Source organism: Podarcis pityusensis (assembly GCF_964106645.2).
Source record: "Podarcis pityusensis genome assembly, chromosome: 8".
Taxonomy (NCBI): Eukaryota; Metazoa; Chordata; class Lepidosauria; order Squamata; family Lacertidae; genus Podarcis; species Podarcis pityusensis.
In genome coordinates, this window is record NC_138033.1 from 22689254 (window position 1) to 22710375 (window position 21122).

General features: G+C 46.2%; 1 protein-coding gene across 1 annotated transcript in view; it reads right to left on the reverse strand.

The window, feature by feature from the left end:
* Positions 1-21122, reverse strand: part of LOC308482395 (putative transmembrane protein 244) — a 59455-nt gene that overhangs the window by 2419 nt on the left and 35914 nt on the right. The window contains exons 2-4 of the mRNA XM_081015478.1: positions 7882-7967; positions 4763-4836; positions 2961-3086 (exon numbers count right to left, since the gene is read on the reverse strand). Of these exons, the coding sequence (XP_080871604.1) occupies positions 2961-3086; positions 4763-4836; positions 7882-7913 (232 nt within the window). The 5' untranslated portion in view covers positions 7914-7967. The remainder of the gene's footprint in view (positions 1-2960; positions 3087-4762; positions 4837-7881; positions 7968-21122) is intronic.

Below are 21122 nucleotides of genomic sequence, written 5' to 3' on the forward strand. Positions count from 1 at the left end.
AAATGGCGATCGCACCAATCCAAGCAGCGATTGCAGAACCATTCACGGGCCAGATCCAGAGGGCAATTGGGCTGGATGCGGCCCACAGACCTTAGTTTGCCAATCCCTGCTGTAAAGAATAATTTATTTGGTAGGAAAGAACGTATCGGAGAAATGTGGCATTCCAGGGTCCAAGGTCCCTTTGCTGCCTCTACTACTAATGTTTTCAGTGACCTGAAGCACAGCTTTGTCTTACTGAAGGGTCAGGAAACTGTAGGCCTGAGGACCAAATGTGGCCTTCTAAGGTCCTCTATCTGGCTCTCAGAGCTCTCCTCAACCATACATCCTTCTGGTCCTGCTTTGAGTGTTTTTCCTAGTTGGAAAGAGTCCTTGAACTGTGACAGTGCATAAGAAGCAAGGCTGACTTCTGGGTTAGCATTGTTTGACAGCTGCCAAAGCCCATACCTCAGTGCAGGATCCACTACCAACTCTTGCAGCCTCCTGGCCTTGCTGCTGCTACCTATTCATCTTTCCTCTCCATCTTGAGTGACCCACCAGTACTCAGGATAACTGTACTTGCAACATACATACACAACAGAGGTGGGACGATTAGCATGAATGGGTCACTGCCCCACCTGTCTGCCTTCTTTTTTACAGTCAATCCTGAGGGTGGCACTGCCTCTTGGCTTCCTCCTCTTCTGTGTTCTCTGTCTCTGCCCTTTCGGAGGAGGATGGAGACAAAACTAGAGTTTATTGGTCCAGATCCTCCTCTTCCCTTCCAGTGCAGCATCTTCCAGCAAGGGGGCTGAGCTCCTTTCAGGTGTGTGCTGGACTACTAAAGTAGGTGGCTACCACCCTGTTCTGGCATAGCAAATCCAATAAACCTGACTCATCTATCTGTTTGCAAGTCCATTCATCTCTTTGTGCAGCTCTTCCCTGTTCCTCGCTTCGCTCATCAATCATCTCTTAATTTGCCTATCTTAGCCCTTTCATCCATCCATCTCAATCTTGGAGCACAGAAGTTTGCCTCCCTCCGAGTCACAATTTTAAAGGGGGGAGAGAGAGTGACTGCACCTTGCTTTGGCAGCAGAAGTAGCTGCAGTTTATCATGCCCGAGCCAGGACGCCAACAAATCATGCCCATGTTGGAGGCCGATGCAGTGGCCCTAATCGGAAAACACATGGGGACTGTGGCACGGGAGCAACACAATCCTTTCTACTAAAGCACATGTGTCTGGCTCCCATTTAGCAAAAATTGCTTTGCTTATGACTAAGCAATTAGTCTTTTCCATAGATGCCCCCCAGCAACGCAATTGACATGGGAAGCCGAGGGGGAGCGTTGCACCTCTCATGGTGACAGCGAAGTGATGGGTGCCTTTTTCCAGTCCATTAGCACCAGCAGGCTGCAGATGTCGGCGCCTGTCTTTCTGGCATTTCCACGTGCAAGAGAAATGGAAGGCTCTTCCCTGTTATCATTGCTGCCATGATGGGAGAGAAGGAAAGATGGTTCCACATGGCACAGGGATTAATGGGACAGAACAATAGCGGAGGCAGGGACATGAGAGAAGAGGCGGGTGCCAGCCATTTGCAAGCTATTTAAAAACAACGCTCTCTTCCTTGGTAATGTTCATATTTGCTTTAAAGCTGTTTTTAAATTTGATTTTGCAGGATCATTAGCTGTTACTGCTGCTTCTAGGGTGGTGGGGGCGGAGAGGATGCCTGTGGGAAGATGGGAAAAGTTGGCTTTGTCTGCTGGGTGAACTTTTTAGGCCAGGAGTTGGAGAACCAGTGGCATTGGACTACAACTCCCATCATTCCTCTGACTACTTGGCATGCTGGCTGGTGTGAATGGGAAGGTCACAAATTTACCCGTTTTGCAAAACAATCTCCCCTGATGTAACATATTTTATGTACCAGTAATTTTTGCTGATAAATGCATTTTTAATGCACACTTTACCCTAATACATTTTTGTACTCCTTGCTTAGCTGACAACCTGCACTGCAAAATTCGGATAAATGCAAATTTTGAAGGATGCCTGCCTATTGTTTTTCATCTTCTTTCATTAAGTGCAGCTTAGGTTAGTCTGCCTTTAAATACAAAATGAATTACATTTATCTCCTGCCCATAACCTGGATATATTTTGTTCTTTCATCAATAAATTCCTTTTGCAGTCAGTTCTTAGTTGTTTAATTATGTTAACTTAAAATGTGGAAGGTTCTAAGTCCTACTCAAGTAAACCCACTGAAGTGAAGACTATAGGTGGTCATGTTTATGTCAGTGGGTCTACTCTGAGTTGGACAAGCCTTAAATACCATCTGAAGTCATTATTATGATGGTGATTAGTAATACTGTTTTGCATTGCATGTGGAGTTTGTATTATACTCCCTTGTATTAACTTGCTTTGGGGGTGACTTATAAACTGCTTAGAAACGTTTGTAGAAATATGAAGCAGTATATAACTTAAATAAATAAACAAAAGATTTGAACATGACTGATACCATATTGGCCCAAATATAAGCCGCACTCGAATATAAGCTGCACCTTTAAAATTGGAGAGGAAAAAAGAAGAAGAAAAATATATAAGCCGCTCCATTCCTCACTGCTCCTGGCTGTTTATGGGGGGCAGGGGAGCCACACTGTGTTGCCAGTGGCCTTTCCCCTATCTCGCCCTCTCCCATGGAGGAGAGGACAGGGGAATACGCACGGGGCGGGCGCCACTTTGCCGTGCTCCTGGCACTGTTTGCCCCGTGCTTCTGGCTGCATACCGTAAGGTCACGAATATAAGCCGCACTTTAACTTTCCACGGTTGGAATTTGGGGGGAAGTGAGGCTTATATTCAGGCCAATACGGTAATATCTTAGCTGGACAGTTGGCTGTTACTTCACTGGTCCATGAAAGCTGCAATCCAGTGCCAAACGTTGCTACTTTTTCAATCCTTGAAAGGGTCCCTCCAACTTAGCACATGACTGCCTTGAACTCACCTGCAACAGTCAAGAGCACATGGACCATGGTAACAGTGATGGTATAATCCCAGACCCAGCGTTTCAGTAGCACAGCGAAGAGGAGGCCGCTGATCAGAAAGGTGGTCTCCATCGACAGCACGTTTGCTTAGGAAGGAGGAAAGGGGAAAGAAAGCCTTCAATGACCTGGTGTAATCCAGATATTCTGGATTATAAATTGGGGGGACGGGACAACAACAGCACCCAGCTAAAATTCTAAACTACAGTCGTTCTCCTGTATAGTAAAGCAAAATGTCTCTCTTTTTTTTGGAATAATTTTTTATTAACTGACCAATCACATCAAATCAAACCAAATTACATAAATTCCAAATTACACAGCCGAATTTTAAATTTTTGTTGGGGGTACCCATATTTCAAGTTCCGAAGGGGATCCAATCAACTTCTTGCTTCTTACTGCTGTTTTAATGTCCACAAATCTAACCTTATGATGTTCACAGTACTATCCAGTCCTTTCTTATTGTTTTTCCACATCTCTTGTTGTTATTTTCATATATTTTTCCTTTCTCTTTGTGACCTCTGATAGTCTCCACAAGCTGGTTAGAACATTTTGTAATCCTGCGTGGATATTTTTTTTTTTATCCAGTAGCCATATCCAGACGTTTTCCATATAACATCACTTCCATACATCAAAACAGTCTTAGCGTCATTAATCTTCACCAATCTGCTTCCTTTCTCAAAACCTCTGAGGAGATTCACCAGGAATGCAGTCTGAAAACAAGTCCGTTCTTCCTCCCGGCTATAAATCCTTTGGCAAGATGGCGACTCCGAATTAATTGCTGCACCATTCCAAAAGCTCTTATTGCTTCTCGATCTCCATAAAGCATACTTTTGGTTAAAGTTTATCTCCACACAGACCTTAATCATCCTGCTTGGGTCAGTTCAACCAACGATTCTAATGAGGAGGGGTTCTTGTAAATCACATAGAAGGAAAGTAAAAAAGGTTCCCCCCCCCCCCATTCAGTCCCGTTGTCAACATACCCAGCCTTTGGTGTATCTTCACCGTAAAATATTCCTGTTTCTCCAACCCGTCGTCTTCTTTCGGAGAGGTCACTTAAATTAGCAGACTTCACTCCCCTTCTTCACTTGAAATATGTGCATTTGCTTCTTTTGTAATTAATTATTCCAAATTGCTGCAGCTAGTGCACGATCAGAGACAGCGTCCAGGAGAGTCGAGGTCCACACGGGGGCATTCTGCCTAGGGCCCTCACCTCCTTCTTTCGAATTAGGGGGTGATTTATGGGCACAGCAGGCAAGGACAGTGTTCCCCATTTCCTTGGGGCAACAAGGGAGGCTGCCTACTCCCATAACAGCCTCTTAATTACCCCGTGTGGGTCGGAGAGATGGTATTGTCAGCCATCTTCCAATGTGCCCCCTAGTGACCCCCCTAGAGCAAAATGTCTTTGATGTCGTCTTCTATACAGAGGTCATTCATTTTAGACTTTCTAGGTTTTATCCAATGCTAGTCCTATTCAAAGTTCCTGTTTAGGGAAGTTTTTAATGTGTGATGTTTTATCTGTCGGGAGCCGCCCAGAGTGGCTGAGGAAACCCAGCCACATGGGCAGGGTATGAAAAATAACTTATTATTATTATTTATTATTAAAGTGAACCTAATGAAATTAATCGGCATGACTAACTTTGGTCCATTAATTTGAATGGGTCTACTCTGAGTTTTGCCTCATAGGCATACCTTGATGCTTCTGTTCTTCCCCCACCCTCAAAGGCACTGCCATCTCTATGAACACTAAAGGGTTTCCCCAACTCACCCAGATATTTGGGATTTGAATAAGATGGTTCCATGTTGAATTCAAAAGGGATAAGCATGCCAAAGTTGTTGAGCCTGGAAAGAAAAGTACTTGAGGTTAAACTTGGTAGAAGCTTCATGACAGTTATGATGGTGGCACTTGTAAATTCCACTGAATTCATCTAACTCTTGCTGATTCCGAGCAAGGTCCACTTTATCCTACATGATGTTTCCAAGTGCAGAAGCTGAGCATTTGAATCTCAATTCTGCAATACAGTGGTACCTCGGGTTAAGTACTTAATTCATTCTGGAGGCCTGTTCTTAACCTGAAACTGTTCTTAACCTGAAGCACCACTTCAGCTAATGGGGCCTCCTGCTGCTGCCGCGCCGCCGGAGCACAATTTCTGTTCTCATCTTGAAGCAAAGTTCTTAACCCGAGGTACTATTTCTGGGTTAGCGGAGTCTGTAACCTGAAGCGTATGTAACCGCTGTAAACTGAAACACCCCTCTTTAAGAGGTTAACAAATAAACTATGGTTGAAACGTGAACAGGTCAGGAAAGATGGGTTTACTCTGGTGTGGTTTAATTTCGTAACATATGCCAATATTCCAGAAAATGAATAACCTCGTCATCATTTGCTTCAATCGGATTTATCTAAATTTAATTTAAACATATATTATCTTCCCTTTGAACCCACCCCTCCACATTCCTCAATATACCAACTGTTTCATTGGTAACAGTAGGGGAGAAATGAATATGACTCATACTTAATCGAAGCACAACCACAAAGGCTCCTGATTAAACATTTAGCTATGCAATGTTGAACTTTAACTGTTAACTGTTCTGTCCTGCTCCCCTTTATTTTTGTTTAAAGCAATTCACAAACCAAGAACTTATACACTGACCGCTAATACTGAACCATATGCTGCAGATATCACTGAAGATTAATTATGCTCCTTTTGTGGTATACACATGGCATGAGAAGATTTGGTCTATTTATTTGTATCATTTATTATTCCTAAGATCCTTGTTTATAAACCCATTAAAAAGTTATAAAATAATAAGTAAATAAAATAAAAAAAAACCTCTGCAGCAAACTGTTAGTGACAATGGCAGTTTTAAGGGGTACAGTTTTATATGAGAGCATGGTGGGGAAGAAAAGATTCAGCCCTCTCCAATCCTGTATGACCCTGATCAGAGAGAGCGAGAGCTGCTATTTAACAAACAACAAGCCCAGATACATGAAATATAATTGTGCATTTAGCTTACTGTGTAGTTTGGCCCTCCACTATTTGCCTTAGGCCAGTGGTGGCCAAACTCACCCCTCCAGATGTTTTGGGACTACAATTCCCATCATCCCTGACCACTGGTTCTGTTAGCTAGGGATGACGGGAGTTGTAGTCTCAAAACGTCTGGAGGGCTGAGTTTGGCCACCACTGCCTTAGGCAAACTCTTCCCCCAGCTTCCACCCAGCCCTGGTGATAGGCTGTTGTAGGTACTGCAGAAAGGTAATTGTGTTCATGCACCCAGCTAGAACCCTGAAAAGGAAATTGCAATGTTTTGCTGTGGGTTCTGCTTGCTTCATGTAACTGTGATTGATTACTTTGTCCACTTTGCCCAAAGAGATCTACGGTTTCACCCAACAACTTTGTCAGATTGGACAACTTGGCAGAGCCACCCAGTACCCTTGAAGGCTTAAGTACCATTCTTCCCCAGACATTTTGTCTAAGTTATTACAGATCATTGCTCTTCTTGCCAGGCTGGGAGGTTAACCAACAATGGGAGTCAAGCTAAGCACTCATAAACCTGTCTATCATTGATGGATGAGTAATCACTTTGGTCTTAAATGTAGCTACACTTGGAAGAAAGCCTCATTGGTTTAAATCGGAGTGGGAAACCTTTGTTAGCCCAATGGCCAGCTACCTTCAAGAAGAAAGCTTTCCAAAAGAAAAAGTGTATTAGGCAAAAATGCATACTAGAATGTGTATATCAGGAGGAATGAGTCTTCACAGAGGGTGGTGAACATAGCACATGATATCATGGGCTGTCCCCTGAGCCCACTAGATGACATCGCAAGGGATTGTTGCCTTAGGAGAGCGAGAAAAATTATCAGGGACGATTCACACCCCAGCCAGCACGTTTTTAATCTACCCTCAGGCAGGAGATATAGAAGTATAATCAGTTGTACCAACAGGCTAAAAAAACAGTTTCTATCTGTGGGCTAAACAGAAAATAATATAGTGCAACTGACTTTCGGGGTTGGTGTGTTATGCAACAAGCACACAGAGTGCAATGAGATTTAGTGTTTGTGGGGGAGAGGCTTGGTTAATTTCATTGTACACAGGTTGTACATTGACAATAAAGGTATTATTATTATTATTATTATTACTAAAATGCTGGCAAACTTCTTTGAGGACTTAAAAAAAAATCACAGACTGAAGCAGAAGTGTGGCAAACTGAACTTAATGTGTGAAAATGAGAAACAGACACTAAAATTGAAAGAGATGTTTACTATTATTATTATTAATTTATTTTATATATTTATTTAAACAGATAAATACAATTAAAAAAACATAGAAAAAACCATAATTTTAAACAACCAGTTAAAAGACAATGGACAAGAATCAAAACTTTATGTCTGTCTGTGTGTGTTTATTCCTGGAGTACACCCACTGAAATTAATGGACCTAAGTTAATCATATCCATTAATATAGACATTAATAATATTATGTTCATTAGTTAATATTAATAGTTGCTTAATTTTCACAGGGTTGCTGTGGGAATTAAATGAGGAAGGGGGAAAGCCCTGTACTCTGCCTTCTGCAGCTTGGAGAAAAAGTTGGGATATGAATGAAATAAATAAAGGATGTCAATAGATCTACGCTGAGTGTGACTAACATTGACCACAAGCCTTAAGATTCCCAGGAACATGCTCTCAGGTGTGTTTTGTAACAGAACAAAGCTAAAGGGAAATTAAAATAAATGGCCTACACTGTAATTAGGCATTGTGTCAGGTGTGGAGGCGAAAAGAACATTCGCAAACACTTATTAGGAGCAGCAGCAGGAAGACTGAACGCTTGTGGGAGATGCTAACAGGAGAGGTTGAGAGTAACATCTGTGGTTCACAGAGAGCAGCCTCACCTGAATGCTCCACAGCAAATGCTTCCAGTCATGTAATACACTGTGTAGAAAATGAGGAGGCACAGCAGTATATGAAGAACAATCGTCTGGAAATCAAACCAGGAAAGAAGAAGAAATGAAATAGATTGGTACACATGGTTGGTACACATTATGTTGGTTTCCTGCTGAGCAAAGTTGAATGGTGCCACCTCAAAGGAGAGAAGTCATTCGAGAATTGGGTACCTATGTTAGCTGGCCCAATGCAGGTGATTGTTGAAGGTGCTTTGCAACCCGACAGAGCACTGGAAATGGTATTGGATTCGCCTGAGAAACAGCATTTCTGCAGCAAATAAATGACTTGGGCTTCTGTGTGGGAAAGCACAGCTTCATTTCTGTTGGATGTCCAGGTGCAACTCAGCTGACCAAAAGGGGATTCAGATTCCTAGACTATCCCTGTACCTTTGGCCTCTCTGCTGACCTCTCTCTCCTTTGAAGTTTAGATTGACAAGCCTTAGGTTGCATCCTGTTCACAACTTCCTCCTCCTCACTCTCTCAGACCTGCCTTTGTTTCCTCTATAGATTAGTAAACTTAGAGAGAAGCTTTTCTATCCAAGTTAAGTACTTCCTACGTGAAATATACTCAGAGTCGCAAAGTGATTTCATGCTCTTTATTCAGCTCATAGTGGTGAGGAGGAATGAATAATGTCCCCTCACAGTATCTGCTTTATATACATTATTTACACAATGGGCTGCACATGATTGGCTAATTCTGGAATTCTACTGTAAGCCAATCAGGTTGTGGATTCACTTCTATCTGGAGCAGGATTGGGTGGTTCCTGCCAACCAATCATACTGCTGCATTGTTCTAGGACCAATCAGACTGCTGCATTCTGAATCCTATTGTTCTAGGACCAATCAGACTGCTGCCTTTTGGATCCTATTGTTCTAGGACCAATCAGACTGCTACAGTTTGGATCCTATTCAACTCAGTACATAACACCCCTCCCCTCTAAGTTCCAGTCCTGCCCGGGAGGTCGCATTCATAGTCCTCAAGGTATGCCGGCGGCCTACGTGTGCGTTGTGGCCTGGGGTGTTCCCTGGTCCGGGCTCCGGGTTCTGGCTCGTGTTCCAAGGATGCTGGCTGTGATGCGGCTGTTTGGTCTGGTGCAACCGGCTCGCTCAGTCGTGGTTCTGGTTCCGGTGTCCTTTCGGCCTCACGGGTCCTCTCTGTATTTACTGATTCTGCCTCTCCTGCTGGCCCCTCCTGCTCTATGGGCCTCAATGCCCCGCTGTTCCCTTGGGACTCCTCTGACCTGTCCTCCTCCTGGTTTTCTCCCGGGAATCGTCGCCGTATCTGGTCGCAGTGGCGGCGCCAGCATTGCCCCCCATCCGTTAGCACCTCGTACGACACGGGGCCAGTGACCCTGGTGATTGTGGCGGGTACCCATGCTGGGCCTGCCCCAAAATTCTTTGCGTACACTGGGTCCTGGGCCTCGAAGGTCCGGGGGTTCCTGCCTTCCCCCACCACTACCTCATCCTGAGCTCTATCGGGGTGAAGGCGGTCCAATCTGATTGCAAGGCGCCGACCCATTAGTAGTTCAGCGGGGCTCCGGCCAGTCGTTGAGCTGGGGGTGCTGTGCTGTGCTAGAAGGAATGTGGCAAGGCGGTACTCCCAGTCCCCTTGCGTCATGCGGCGAAGGGTGTCCTTGGTGGTCCGCACCATGCGTTCTGCTTGGCCATTGGTGGCAGGGTGGAACGGCGCCGAACGGATGTGGCGGATGGCGTTCTGCGCTGTGAAGGTTTGGAATTCTCCTGACGTAAATGCAGTCCCGTTGTCTGAGACGAGAGTGTCAGGGAGCCCGTGGGTTGCAAACAGCCTGCGTAGTACCCGGATGGCTGCGGACGTGGAAGTGGACGGTACCAGTGCGACTTCCAGCCATTTGGTGTAGGAGTCCACCACTATGAAGAATGTTTTCCCCTGAAAGGGGCCAGCGAAATCCACATGCAGGCGTGACCATGGTGCTCGGGCGGACTCCCAGGACTGGACTGGGGCCCTTGGGGGATCTGGGCGGGATTCTTGGCAGGCCTGGCAGTGTTTGACCCAGGCCTCTATCTCTCCATCGATCCCCGGCCACCACACATAACTCCTGGCAAGGGCCTTCATTCTTACTACCCCTGGATGTGTCTCGTGTAGGGCTGTGAGGACCCTTTTGCAGAGGGGCTGGGGAACAACGACTCTGCTTCCCCATAACAGGCACCCCTTGTGGGCCGACAGTTCATGTTTGCGGGTTGTGTAGCCGGCGAATTCTGGCCCGGGGCTGCTGCTGGGCCATCCCCTCCACACCCAGTCCAGGACCCGGGAGATGACCCTATCTTTCTTGGAATGGTGTGCAACTTCTTGTGCCTGAATGGGGCGGTCGGGAAGCAGCTCCAGGCTCATAACCTCTTGTGCAGGTGCTGGGTCAGGGCCTGTTTCCGGTAGTGGTAGCCTGCTGAGGGCGTCCGCATGGCCCATCGCCTTCCCAGGTCGGTGAATCAGTGCATACTGGTAGCTGGCAAGGAAAATTGACCACCTGAGGACGCGAGGAGACAGCACTTGGGGGGTCTGCTTTTCGGGGGCAAACAAGCCGAGCAACGGCTTGTGGTCAGTCACCACGGTGAAGGGCCGCCCGTACAAGAAATCATGGAATTTTTTTACTCCCTTTACGATTGCCAGACCCTCCTTGTCGATTTGCGAGTAGTTCCGCTCGGTTGTGTTGAGTGTCTGGGAAAAGTACGCCACCGGTACCTCTCTTCCATCCGGGAGTTGGTGCCCCAGGACAGCTCCAATGCCATAGGGTGAGGCGTCGCATGCTAGCACCACCGGCAGCCTCTCGTCGAAGTGTGCCAAGACCGAGTTTGAGACAAGCAAGTCCTTGACTGCCTGGAATGCGGCCTCCTGGCGCTGGCCCCACACCCAAGGGGCCCGCTTGTCCAGGAGTCTGTGTAGGGGCTCCGCTACCGCCGCCTTGTGGGGAAGGAAGGAATGGTAAAAGTTCAATAGTCCCAAGAAGGCCTGAAGTTCAGTCTTGCTCTTGGGCGCTGGGGCATCACAAATGGCCCGTACCTTGTCCCCAGTCGGGTGGACCCCTTCTGCGTCCACCATAAATCCCAGAAAGTCCACCTGAGGCACTCCTAGTAGACATTTTTCCCGCTTCACCTTGAGACCCGCCGTCTGGAAACGGTGCAGAACGGTGCGGAGGCGGTCCTCAAACTCCTCTGGTGTGGGGCCGGCAATCAACACATCATCGAAGAAGGGGGTGACGCCAGGAATCCCTTTAAGGAGAGAGTCCATTATATTCTGGAATATGCCTGGTGCCACGCTGACACCGAATTGCAGCCGCTTTACCCTGAACGCTCCTCTGTGCGTCACAATCGTCTGTGCCTCTGCTGTGGCCTCATCTACTGGCAGCTGTTGATATGCTTGGGCCAAGTCCAGCTTGCCAAAAATTTTCGACCCAGCCAGGGTGGCAAGGACATGGCTGACCACTGGCACTGGGTATGCGTGGGCCGTGAGGGCCTTGTTTATGGTACATTTGTAGTCTGCGCAGATGCGGACCGAACCATTAGGCTTGACGGGTGTGACGATTGGGGTTTCCCAGGGAGCATTAGGCACCGGCTCCAGCACTCCTTGCTCTACGAGTCGGTCCAATTCCTCGTCTATACGGGGTTTCAAGGCGAACGGGACCCGGCGGGCCTTGAGCCTGACCGGTCGTACTGCGGGGTCAAGCTGTAGCGCAATGGGGGGGCCCGTATACTGTCCCAATTTCCCATCGAAAACCCCTGGAAATTCCTTGCATATGGCGTCCACGTCCACTTGTAAGCTAGTGTGGTTCACCCCGGTGACAGCTAGCCCCAGTGGTCCAAACCATGCCAATCCCAGTAAGCTAATGTAGGGGCCCTTGACCACAAGCAAGTCCAGTTGCCGCGTCCGCCCTCGGTATTGCACCCTGAAGGTCCCCACCCCCATTGTGGGGACCTTACGTTTCTGGAAGTCCCGGAGGGTGAATGGGGCCGGCCTGAGTTTGGGACCCCCAGTGGGACACAGTTTCCTTAAGGTCCTTGCCGAGATTATGGATAGAGTTGAACCCGTGTCAAGCTCCATGCGGCATGGGGCCCCCTCTATCTGTACCTCTACATAAATTTTCTCTATGTTGGGGTGGGGCAACTGGTATACCTGGAAGTCCGTGAGCTCCGTCGAGTTGCCTTGGTGCGTTGGGCCCCGGGACCTGGGGCTCTTGGATTGGTCATCTGATGCCTGGTGTCGGGTGGGCCGAGCCCGACACACCCGGGCGATGTGTCCCGATTTTCTGCACTGCCTGCACTCTGCGTTGCGGAAACGGCAGGTCCTCCTCTCGTGACTCTCCCCGCAGCTTGCGCAGTTCCCTCCTTCTCGTCGAGGCAGCTGTGGTCTGTGCGCTGCTTGAGTGCGCTGCTGTACTCGGTGCACCTCCTCCCTGTCGGATCCTGAGTCGTCGGTGAGGTCTTCATGGTGGACCCTCGGTTGGGATGGCAGGCTCGGCCGTGCCTCTTGGGTCGACCTCTCGGCAGCTTCTGTTGCCAGGGCCTCCTCCAGAGCGACCTGGAACGTTAGGTCCTTCTTAGCGTAGAGGCGCCGTTGCAGCTTCTCATCCTTCAGGCCACCGACGAGGCGGTCACGAAGCATGTTCTCCAGCTCTGAGAAGTTGCAGAACCGGGCGGCTTGGCGGAGAGAGGTCACAAACCCAGTTATGGTTTCCCCAGGGGCTTGCCGCTTTGCGTAGAAGGCATTTCGACGAGCCACCACTGAGGGCTGCGGCGAAAAGTGCCCCTTCAGCTGTTCCATTATTGTTTTGTATGGAACAGTAGCGACGTCTTCAGGCGCAAGGAGAGCCCGGGCGATTTCAAACGTCTCCTCTCCGCAGACGCTGAAGAATATCGCCCTCTTCTTGGCGTCTTCTTCGTCGGTGACCCCTTTGGCTTCTAGGAGGAAGGTGAAACGGGAGGCGTACGCTTCCCAGTCTCCAGATGCTGGGTTGAATGGCGAGAAGCTGCTGTTGGCTGCCATTCTGAGTTCCTTGTGCCCCGGAGCTGAAGCCTGGATACACGGTGCGAGGCAGCGGTGCGGCAGTTGGCGGTGCTGCGGTGCTGTGTGTGGCAGTCAGCTCAGCGGGATCCCACCTTCGTCGCCAGTGAAATATACTCAGAGTCGCAAAGTGATTTCATGCTCTTTATTCAGCTCATAGTGGTGAGGAGGAATGAATAATGTCCCCTCACAGTATCTGCTTTATATACATTATTTACACAATGGGCTGCACATGATTGGCTAATTCTGGAATTCTACTGTAAGCCAATCAGGTTGTGGATTCACTTCTATCTGGAGCAGGATTGGGTGGTTCCTGCCAACCAATCATACTGCTGCATTGTTCTAGGACCAATCAGACTGCTGCATTCTGAATCCTATTGTTCTAGGACCAATCAGACTGCTGCCTTTTGGATCCTATTGTTCTAGGACCAATCAGACTGCTACAGTTTGGATCCTATTCAACTCAGTACATAACACTACGATAGGCAACTTTATTATTTTTCTCTCCAAATCTCTCTGTGCCTGATTCCCATAGGGTAACGTCTACTTATCAGATTCACATGCCACATTCTGCATACAAATTTCAATAATGTAGGCTAGTAACAAGACTTTCCAGAACCATCCCTCCCTTCTTTCATATGTCTTTTGAAAGCTATAATGTTTAGACAGGCCTTTGAGATATGAATGTTCTCCTTTTTAACCAACTGGTATTTAATGAAGTTTATTTTAAATAATGTTTTTTTCACGGATACTTTTTGCTGATTTTATTCCTATAAATTGTATACCACCTTGATATATTTTAATGTTTGATGTTCTATTGTATTTTTAATATTTTGTTGGAAGCCATCCAGCCAGATGGGCACTGTATAAATAAATTATTATTATTATTATTATTATTATTATTATTATTCAAAATATAAATACAAAGATACATACATAGATAAAATAGGACTTCTGTCTTCCTGTAGTTTTTTCTCATACTACAAACCACTGAGAAATCTATCACTCAGTCAGGTTGCCACTTGCATTCGCTAAAATGCACCACAATATAATCCAAGTGATATTTAGTTAAGTATTTTTATTTATTTACTTGATTGGGGGGGAGGGTGAGCAGTTGCCCCCTTGCCTCCCCCGACTATGCCCATGGACCTTCTCCTGGCCCATGCTAGAGAATTCTATGCTAGAGCTATCTTTGGAATTATAGAGGTATTCTATTCTACAGTTATCTTTAGATACTGCAGTCTGACTTCAAACTGATAAGGAGCAGGTGGTGTGGGTGAATCCCTGCTTGACATCCCAAACCTCTCCGCAGCAGCTGACTCTGCTTCCCGCCCCCCAGCTCAGTAGAGGTACCTGTTCCCCAAGGGCTTTACCTTGATGGCTGCTGTATGGCTGCCTTGAGGCACCATGTAAGATTCATAACAGCAAGGGTAATATTTCGTGAAGCACAGCTGTAGCCCAGAAGAGAGAGCCTGGTCTTCTCCCGCAGAGGATTAAGGTCTGAGCTGCAAAGCCTGTTAGAGGCGAAGATCGGAGGTGGCAGAGAAAGAGGGAGGAGCAAAGGAAAGCAGCCAGTTCCTTGACTGGAAGAGTTGAAGACATTATAAGGACTGAGCAGAATCTTATGGACTGTGGCAGTCTGCCATGACAGTGGTCGGGGTGACTTACACCCACTGGGACAGTTATGGCAGAAGGCAGGAAGATCTACAGCAGAGCCTCTCTCTAATTGGTTGTAAGAAAGAAGACAGGCAGGTGGGGGCTGACTGGAGCTAAAGTGAGGTTGGTGGGCCAATGTCCCCATTCACCTTAGTAGAGTAGCCACCTGTGGTGGTGATTTTTATAGGCCTCAATATCTGTCATGGGATGGGATCACATTGTTCAGCGATGCTGAAGAAATTCCTACCCAGACATTCAAGAGTGCATCTATACTACCATAAAAGGTAAAGGTAAAGGGACCCCTGACCATTAGGTCCAGTCGTGACCGACTCCGGGGTTGTGGCGCTCATCTCACTTTATTGGCCAAGGAAGCCGGCATACAGCTTCCGGGTCATGTGGCCAGCATGACTAAGCCTCTTCTGGTGAACCAGAGCAGCGCATGGAAATGCCGTTTACCTTCCCGCCAGAGCGGTACCTATTTATCTACTTGCACTTTGACGTGCTTTTGAACTGCTAGGTTGGAAGGAGCAGGGACCGAACAACGGGAGCTCACCCTGTCGCGGGGATTCGAACCGCCGACCTTCTAATCGGCAAGTCCTAGGCTCTGTGGTTTAACCCACAGCGCCACCCGCGTCCCATATACAGCACAGATGGCACTAAACAGGGAACGGTAGCCAACACCTCAGAAAACAGAATAAAATTCAGAGTGAGCCTGACAGAATGTGAAGGGATGGCCTGGAACTATGAAAATGAAAATTCAACAGAAACAAATGCAAAAGTTCTGCATTTATGCAACAACATCAAGCGAGTGACACCTAGCTTGGAAACAGTGATTGTGAAAAGGGTCACAGCAGATCACAAGGTGAACGTAAGTCAGCAAAAAAAAAAAGTGAATGTGATTTTAGCCTAATAGAGCCAGAGTTCTCAAGTCATATGAAGTATTAGTTCCCCTTTATTCCATGCTGGACCTCCTACGTTCAGCTCAAGACACCATACTTAGAGAAATATGTGGGCAAGCTGGAATGGATTCAGAGGAGAGCAATGAAGATGGCAGTCAATACAAAAAGCAAGCTGACCAGTGGCAAAAATACCTTGGTGACAGGAGTGATCTGACAATGAAACTAATTGCTTGGAGGGAGATGGGATCAGAAGAGAAGACCGGGGGCATGGGGGCAGGATCATAGCACTTTTTAAATCCTTGAAGGGGCATTGCACTGAAGGCGGCAAATACTTGTTCTCTGCTGCCCCAGATAGCAGGTGTACATGTAATCGGCTTAAGGTACACGAGGGTAGATTTTGGGTGAACATCAGGAAGAACTTATTGATGGTAAGAGCATCCATGCAACCAATTGTCTAGGGTTAGTGGGCTCTCCCCTGATTGGAGGTCTTAAGCAGAGGCTGCACAGGAGGTTCCCAAGCCATGCATTGACTGCATGAAGGTTGGGCAAAATTGTCTTCTCCAACTCTCTGATAGGTGGGTCTACCATGGAACAACCCACTCACTGTTCACTCCATTTTTAAGGGGCATCAACATTTGCCGTCTTCATCAGATTGCCGTCCTCTGGTGCGGTAGTGGTCAGTGGGTCAGTGATGGCAGGGGAGAGTTTCGCACCTGACTTCTGAGGCATGAAGAGCTCAACTCAAGGTGAGCACAGCGCCAGCGCCAGGAACATTGGATTGGCTCTGACTCTGCTCACACCACCCTGAGCAGTGCCTGTCATTCTGAAGCCATATGTGCAATTCCACATCGCCTTCACTGCCCTGCTGACCACTTCCTGTCCTGTTCATGACTCTTCCAGGAGCATTGGTGATGTCATTTCCTGCCTCTTCCTCTCCAACCCTTCTTGCAGGGACAGTTGGCGTTGCACAGCTCTTGAGGAAGGCTAGCATAGCTTAGCCTACATTTCCTCTGCCCACATAGTATCTGGCTACTCTCAATTTATCTTTGACTTTTGCCCGCCATTTCATTATTATTATTTAGAAGAGGGAAAAGAAATCAAATCGAGAAAATATCATTAGTTAGAAAAATAGGTCCCTGGCTTTGTAGCTAATGAAGCTTGGTAGCCTGAAGCATTATGAAAGGAGATGGAAGCTTTTTACATATGAAGAAAATGGTTATTTCAATAGATTGCTCCCCCTACACATACATTAAAAAATGTGTCAAAAAATTAAGCATGCCAACAGAAGGCACAGCGCTCTATGCTCAGGGCCCAATACTGTCAACGTGTCAAGCTTAGGAGAAATGGTTTACTTGCGTGAAGACCAAAAATGAAGAGAGAATTTTTTACTCTGGAGTTTGGCAATTTCTACACGGTTGTCTGAGAACTCTTCACTGCAGAGGCAAGGAATTGGTGAGCTTCCAGATGTTGCTGGACCATCAGCCCTAGCCAGCCAGCTAGCGTAGCCAATAGTCAGGAGTTGTAGTCCAACAACACATGGGACTTAGCTACATAAATCAAAAAGCAATGATTTGAATGTGTTATAAACATGCAACACCAGATGGCACCAGAGAGCAGAAAATTTTTCTACACGATTTTCCAAAGGATTTTTATACTTTATTTACAGTATAGTGTTTCTTTCCTGTATTTCTTTCCAGTATAGTGTTTCTTTCCTCCCCTTGGAGTTAGTGATGGATGGCGCCAACTGGGGTGGAAAGCAAGGAGGTCAACTGTGGGTGGAGCCAGAGACTGGTGCAGCCAACTGATTTCTCCCAGTTGAGTTCTACAAAGGTAACACTGAGGTGGATCAGCAGCAGGAGGAGGAGGCTGACAGCCAGTGCCACCCCTTCAAAAGGCTGTAAGAAGGCAGGCAGATTGGGACTGGCTGATGGTAGGCTGAGGTTGGTGAGGCTGTGCCCCATTTGCCCTAACAGATCAGCTTCCACTGCCTGGAGGATCCACATGTCTGCTTTAGCACAAGCTTCAAGAGAGCAAGTAGTAATGCACAGTGAAGACAGTCCCTCCATTTGCTGTGTTAGCCTGATATGATATCAAGACTTGGCTCAGCTTCCTGTCCATGGAAGAACCTCTTAATGTGCAAGCTTTTTAGATAGGTCGTACTACCTGCAATGTTGGAGTTGCAATGTTTGCAACTCTGTCCATGTTGTGGAATCATCAGGGGATCATTTGCCCATAATACCAGGGATATTCTGTGGTACAAAATCCAGTTATACCCTTAACCATATTGAGAAGGGACCCCCTCAGATATGTTGTCCCTTGCAACAAAAGGACATATTGTGATGTTGATTGTGTGTGTGTGTTGACAATTGCTTGGTGTTTGTCGGTGAAAGCAATGAAAACAGAGCAACTACAATCTTTGGAAGCTGGGGCCCAAAACTCTGGAGCACCATTTCATTGGATAAACTTGGGACGCGGGTGGCGCTGTGAGTTAAACCACAGAGCCTAGGACTTCCTGGTCAAAAGGTCAGCAGTTCAATTCCCTGCGACAGGGTGAGCTCCCGTTGCTCGGTCCCTGCTCCTGTCCACCTAGCAGTTTGAAAGCACATCAAAGTGCAAGTAGATAAATAGGTACCGCTCTGGCGGGAAGGTAAACGGCGTTTCCGTGCGCTGCTCTGGTTCGTCAGAACTGGCTTAGTCATGCTGGCCACATGACCCAGAAGCTATACACCGGCTCCCTCGGCCAATAAAGCAAGATGAGCGCCGACTGGACCTAATGGTCAGGGGTCCCTTTACCTTTATAAGCATTTTGGGAAGGGAAGGGCTTATTGATTTTATACAATACTGGAATAGACCTACAGAACTTTCATTCCAATATGTCTTAATTATTACTTGCAATTAATTGAAGATATTGTGTTAAAGAAGGATGACCTTCCAGATGATTTTGGACTCCAAGTCCCATTGGCCAATGGTCAGAGATAATGGGAAATGTAGTGCAGTAACGGCTGGAGGACCAAAAATTGCCCAGCCCTAATGTAAAGACTTGGAAGACTAGATAGGTGCGTTAGATTTTGTTTGCCTTTTCTTCCTATTTGTGCGTTGAATAAGAGGAGAAAATAAAAAGTAGTATTCTCTTAGCCACACTGAGTAATTAGGGAAAGCTAATCTGGAGTAGTTGGTTAGAATGCCAGACTATGACTTAGGAGACCAGGGTTCAAATCTCTACGCAGCCATGAAGCTCGCAAGTGACCTAACTTACTGTGTTGTTGTAAAGATAAAATTGGGAGAGGAGAACAATGTAAATTGCCTTGACTTCCTTGGAGGAAAGGCAGAATATACATGTTGTAACAAATGAACATCTAAAGAACTTGACTGGATGCTACTGACCAGTGCTTTGAGCAGAGTAAGTGTTCCAAGTTCCCCTCTAGCCTTTATTTTAATATGGGCATTAGAAATTCAGAATCACTCCCAACAGATCACGTGTGCCGAGGAAATGTTAATATTATTAACACTTACTACAAAACAGAAGATCGCAGCCCTGTTAAAACTTATTCTAGAGAACGGCACACTGAGAACTAGCAATCATAGCTGGTTTGAGACATTTTTACAAAAAAAATTGCCACCTGCTCATTGCTAAAAATGTTAGTCCCCTCAAAGACTAGCCTGGAAATAGTTTCAGGAGATGTTAGATTATATGTTCTCAAGCCCCCTGGTAATAAGAGTAAAAGAACACATGCACTGTATCTTTTCCACCTTAAGTGTGATTACAGGGAGGACAGCTTTCTTTCAAAAGAACTCCAGCAAATCTGTCTGCACACAGCATTTATTTGCAGCAGCAGCAGAAATTAAGTTGAGTTAAGTGGAATCCTTGCCTGGTACATACCTTTAGTTGAAAGGTATTTACACTGAGCCTTGGTGTAAAATAAGCAAGCTTATGATCATTCAAGGAAGTTCATTCTTGAAAGGAAAGAGTTCTATACTCCTAACTATCTGGTTGGAGAAAGAAAGAAGCCATGCTTGTCCCTTGTTCTCAAAAGATAGATTCAAGATGTATAAGGAGCAGGAAGTTGTAAAACTGGATGCAACCTAAGATTTATTGCTCTAAATCAGAGGGGTCTGCATCACCCCTAGTGGCACATTTCTTAGGAGCCAGCTTTTTAAAAATGGCAGTGAACATGACTTTTTTAAACTATAGATCCCTCGAGTAACAAGTCTTATCCTTCCACCCTCTAGGTCGCTAGATGAGTGGCAACCAACAGATAAAGAATTAATTGTTGCCTTTGCTTGGGGGCCGTTTGTGATTTATATGATCAATCTCAGGGTTGGCACATTCCCACTAAATATGAATTTATCTGGCAACATTCTTGAAATTTGGTATGTTTCGTATTTCTGCCAATCTTATATTCCACTATGGAATTTATTTTATGCTATTCAAGCTCTCTATGATTATTACGATTACTATTTTATTATCTTGTTATACATTCTGCCCTCACAGATATAGGATCGCAGGTTTGGAAGGAGACATTGGGTTCCATCCAGACTAAACCCCCAAACACATAACAATATTTCATGCATCCTGAATTTGTTGTCAATAAAAAACTAACTTTACAGCCCTCTTTCTTCTCTAAACCATTACAGAACTTCTATACTTTCTACAAAGCAATGCAATGATTCAGAAACTCCTAAACTCTCTTCACTGGGTGAACGAGCAAAGTCCTGTTGTTGATTTAGAGGTCTTCTGATGTTTTTATTACGGCGCTGCCCGCTTTTAAGAGGCCTTCTGGTTGCCTTTTATTATGGTGCTGTCCACTAATGTGGATCATTGTCCGTGAGCACGGTAAATCAGGGGAAAGTGCAATAAATAAACGGCTAAAAACTGAAGGCCTCTACATCTGCGGAGGTACCGTTTGTGTTCTTAAGAGCAATTCTCTAAGAATAGAGTAACTGCTTTACTGCAGAGGTAGCCAATGTGTTGGCCTCCAGATTTTTCTGGACTTCAGCTCTCATTATCCTTGTCCACTGCCTGTTCTGGGTGGGGCTAATGGGAGCTGGAGGCACAAGCAGACCAAGATCAGTCTAATCTAGTACTCAAGAGTGACTAGCAAGATTTTCCAACCACCACTAGCAGCTCACAAAGCACACCAAGTGGGTATGGTGGTGACACACTTACTGGGAATAAGTCCCATCAGACACAAAGATTTTCTTCGGAGTACACATGTTGCACCTTAGTACCCAATTTCTGGCGTCCATAAAATCTCCCAAGATACAGTTTTGAGGTGCATTGATATAACCTCTATTGAATTCCTTCTTGCAGAAAATGTGGTGAATATATCTAGGGAAGAGTCATAGCTCAGTGGTACAGCATCTGCTTTCTATGCATAAAATCCCAGGTCCACCTGGCATCTCCAGGGAGGGCTGGGAATGTCTGAAACCCCAGAGAGCTACGACCAGTCAATGTTGACAACACTGAGCTAGATGGGCCAATGGTTGGATTCTGTATATGGCAGGGTTTTAAAAAAATGTTTCTATGATATAGATTGGTCTTAATATAATCAAGAGGGAACTGTCAGCGAGTGATTTCAATCACTATGATCTGGCAGATCACT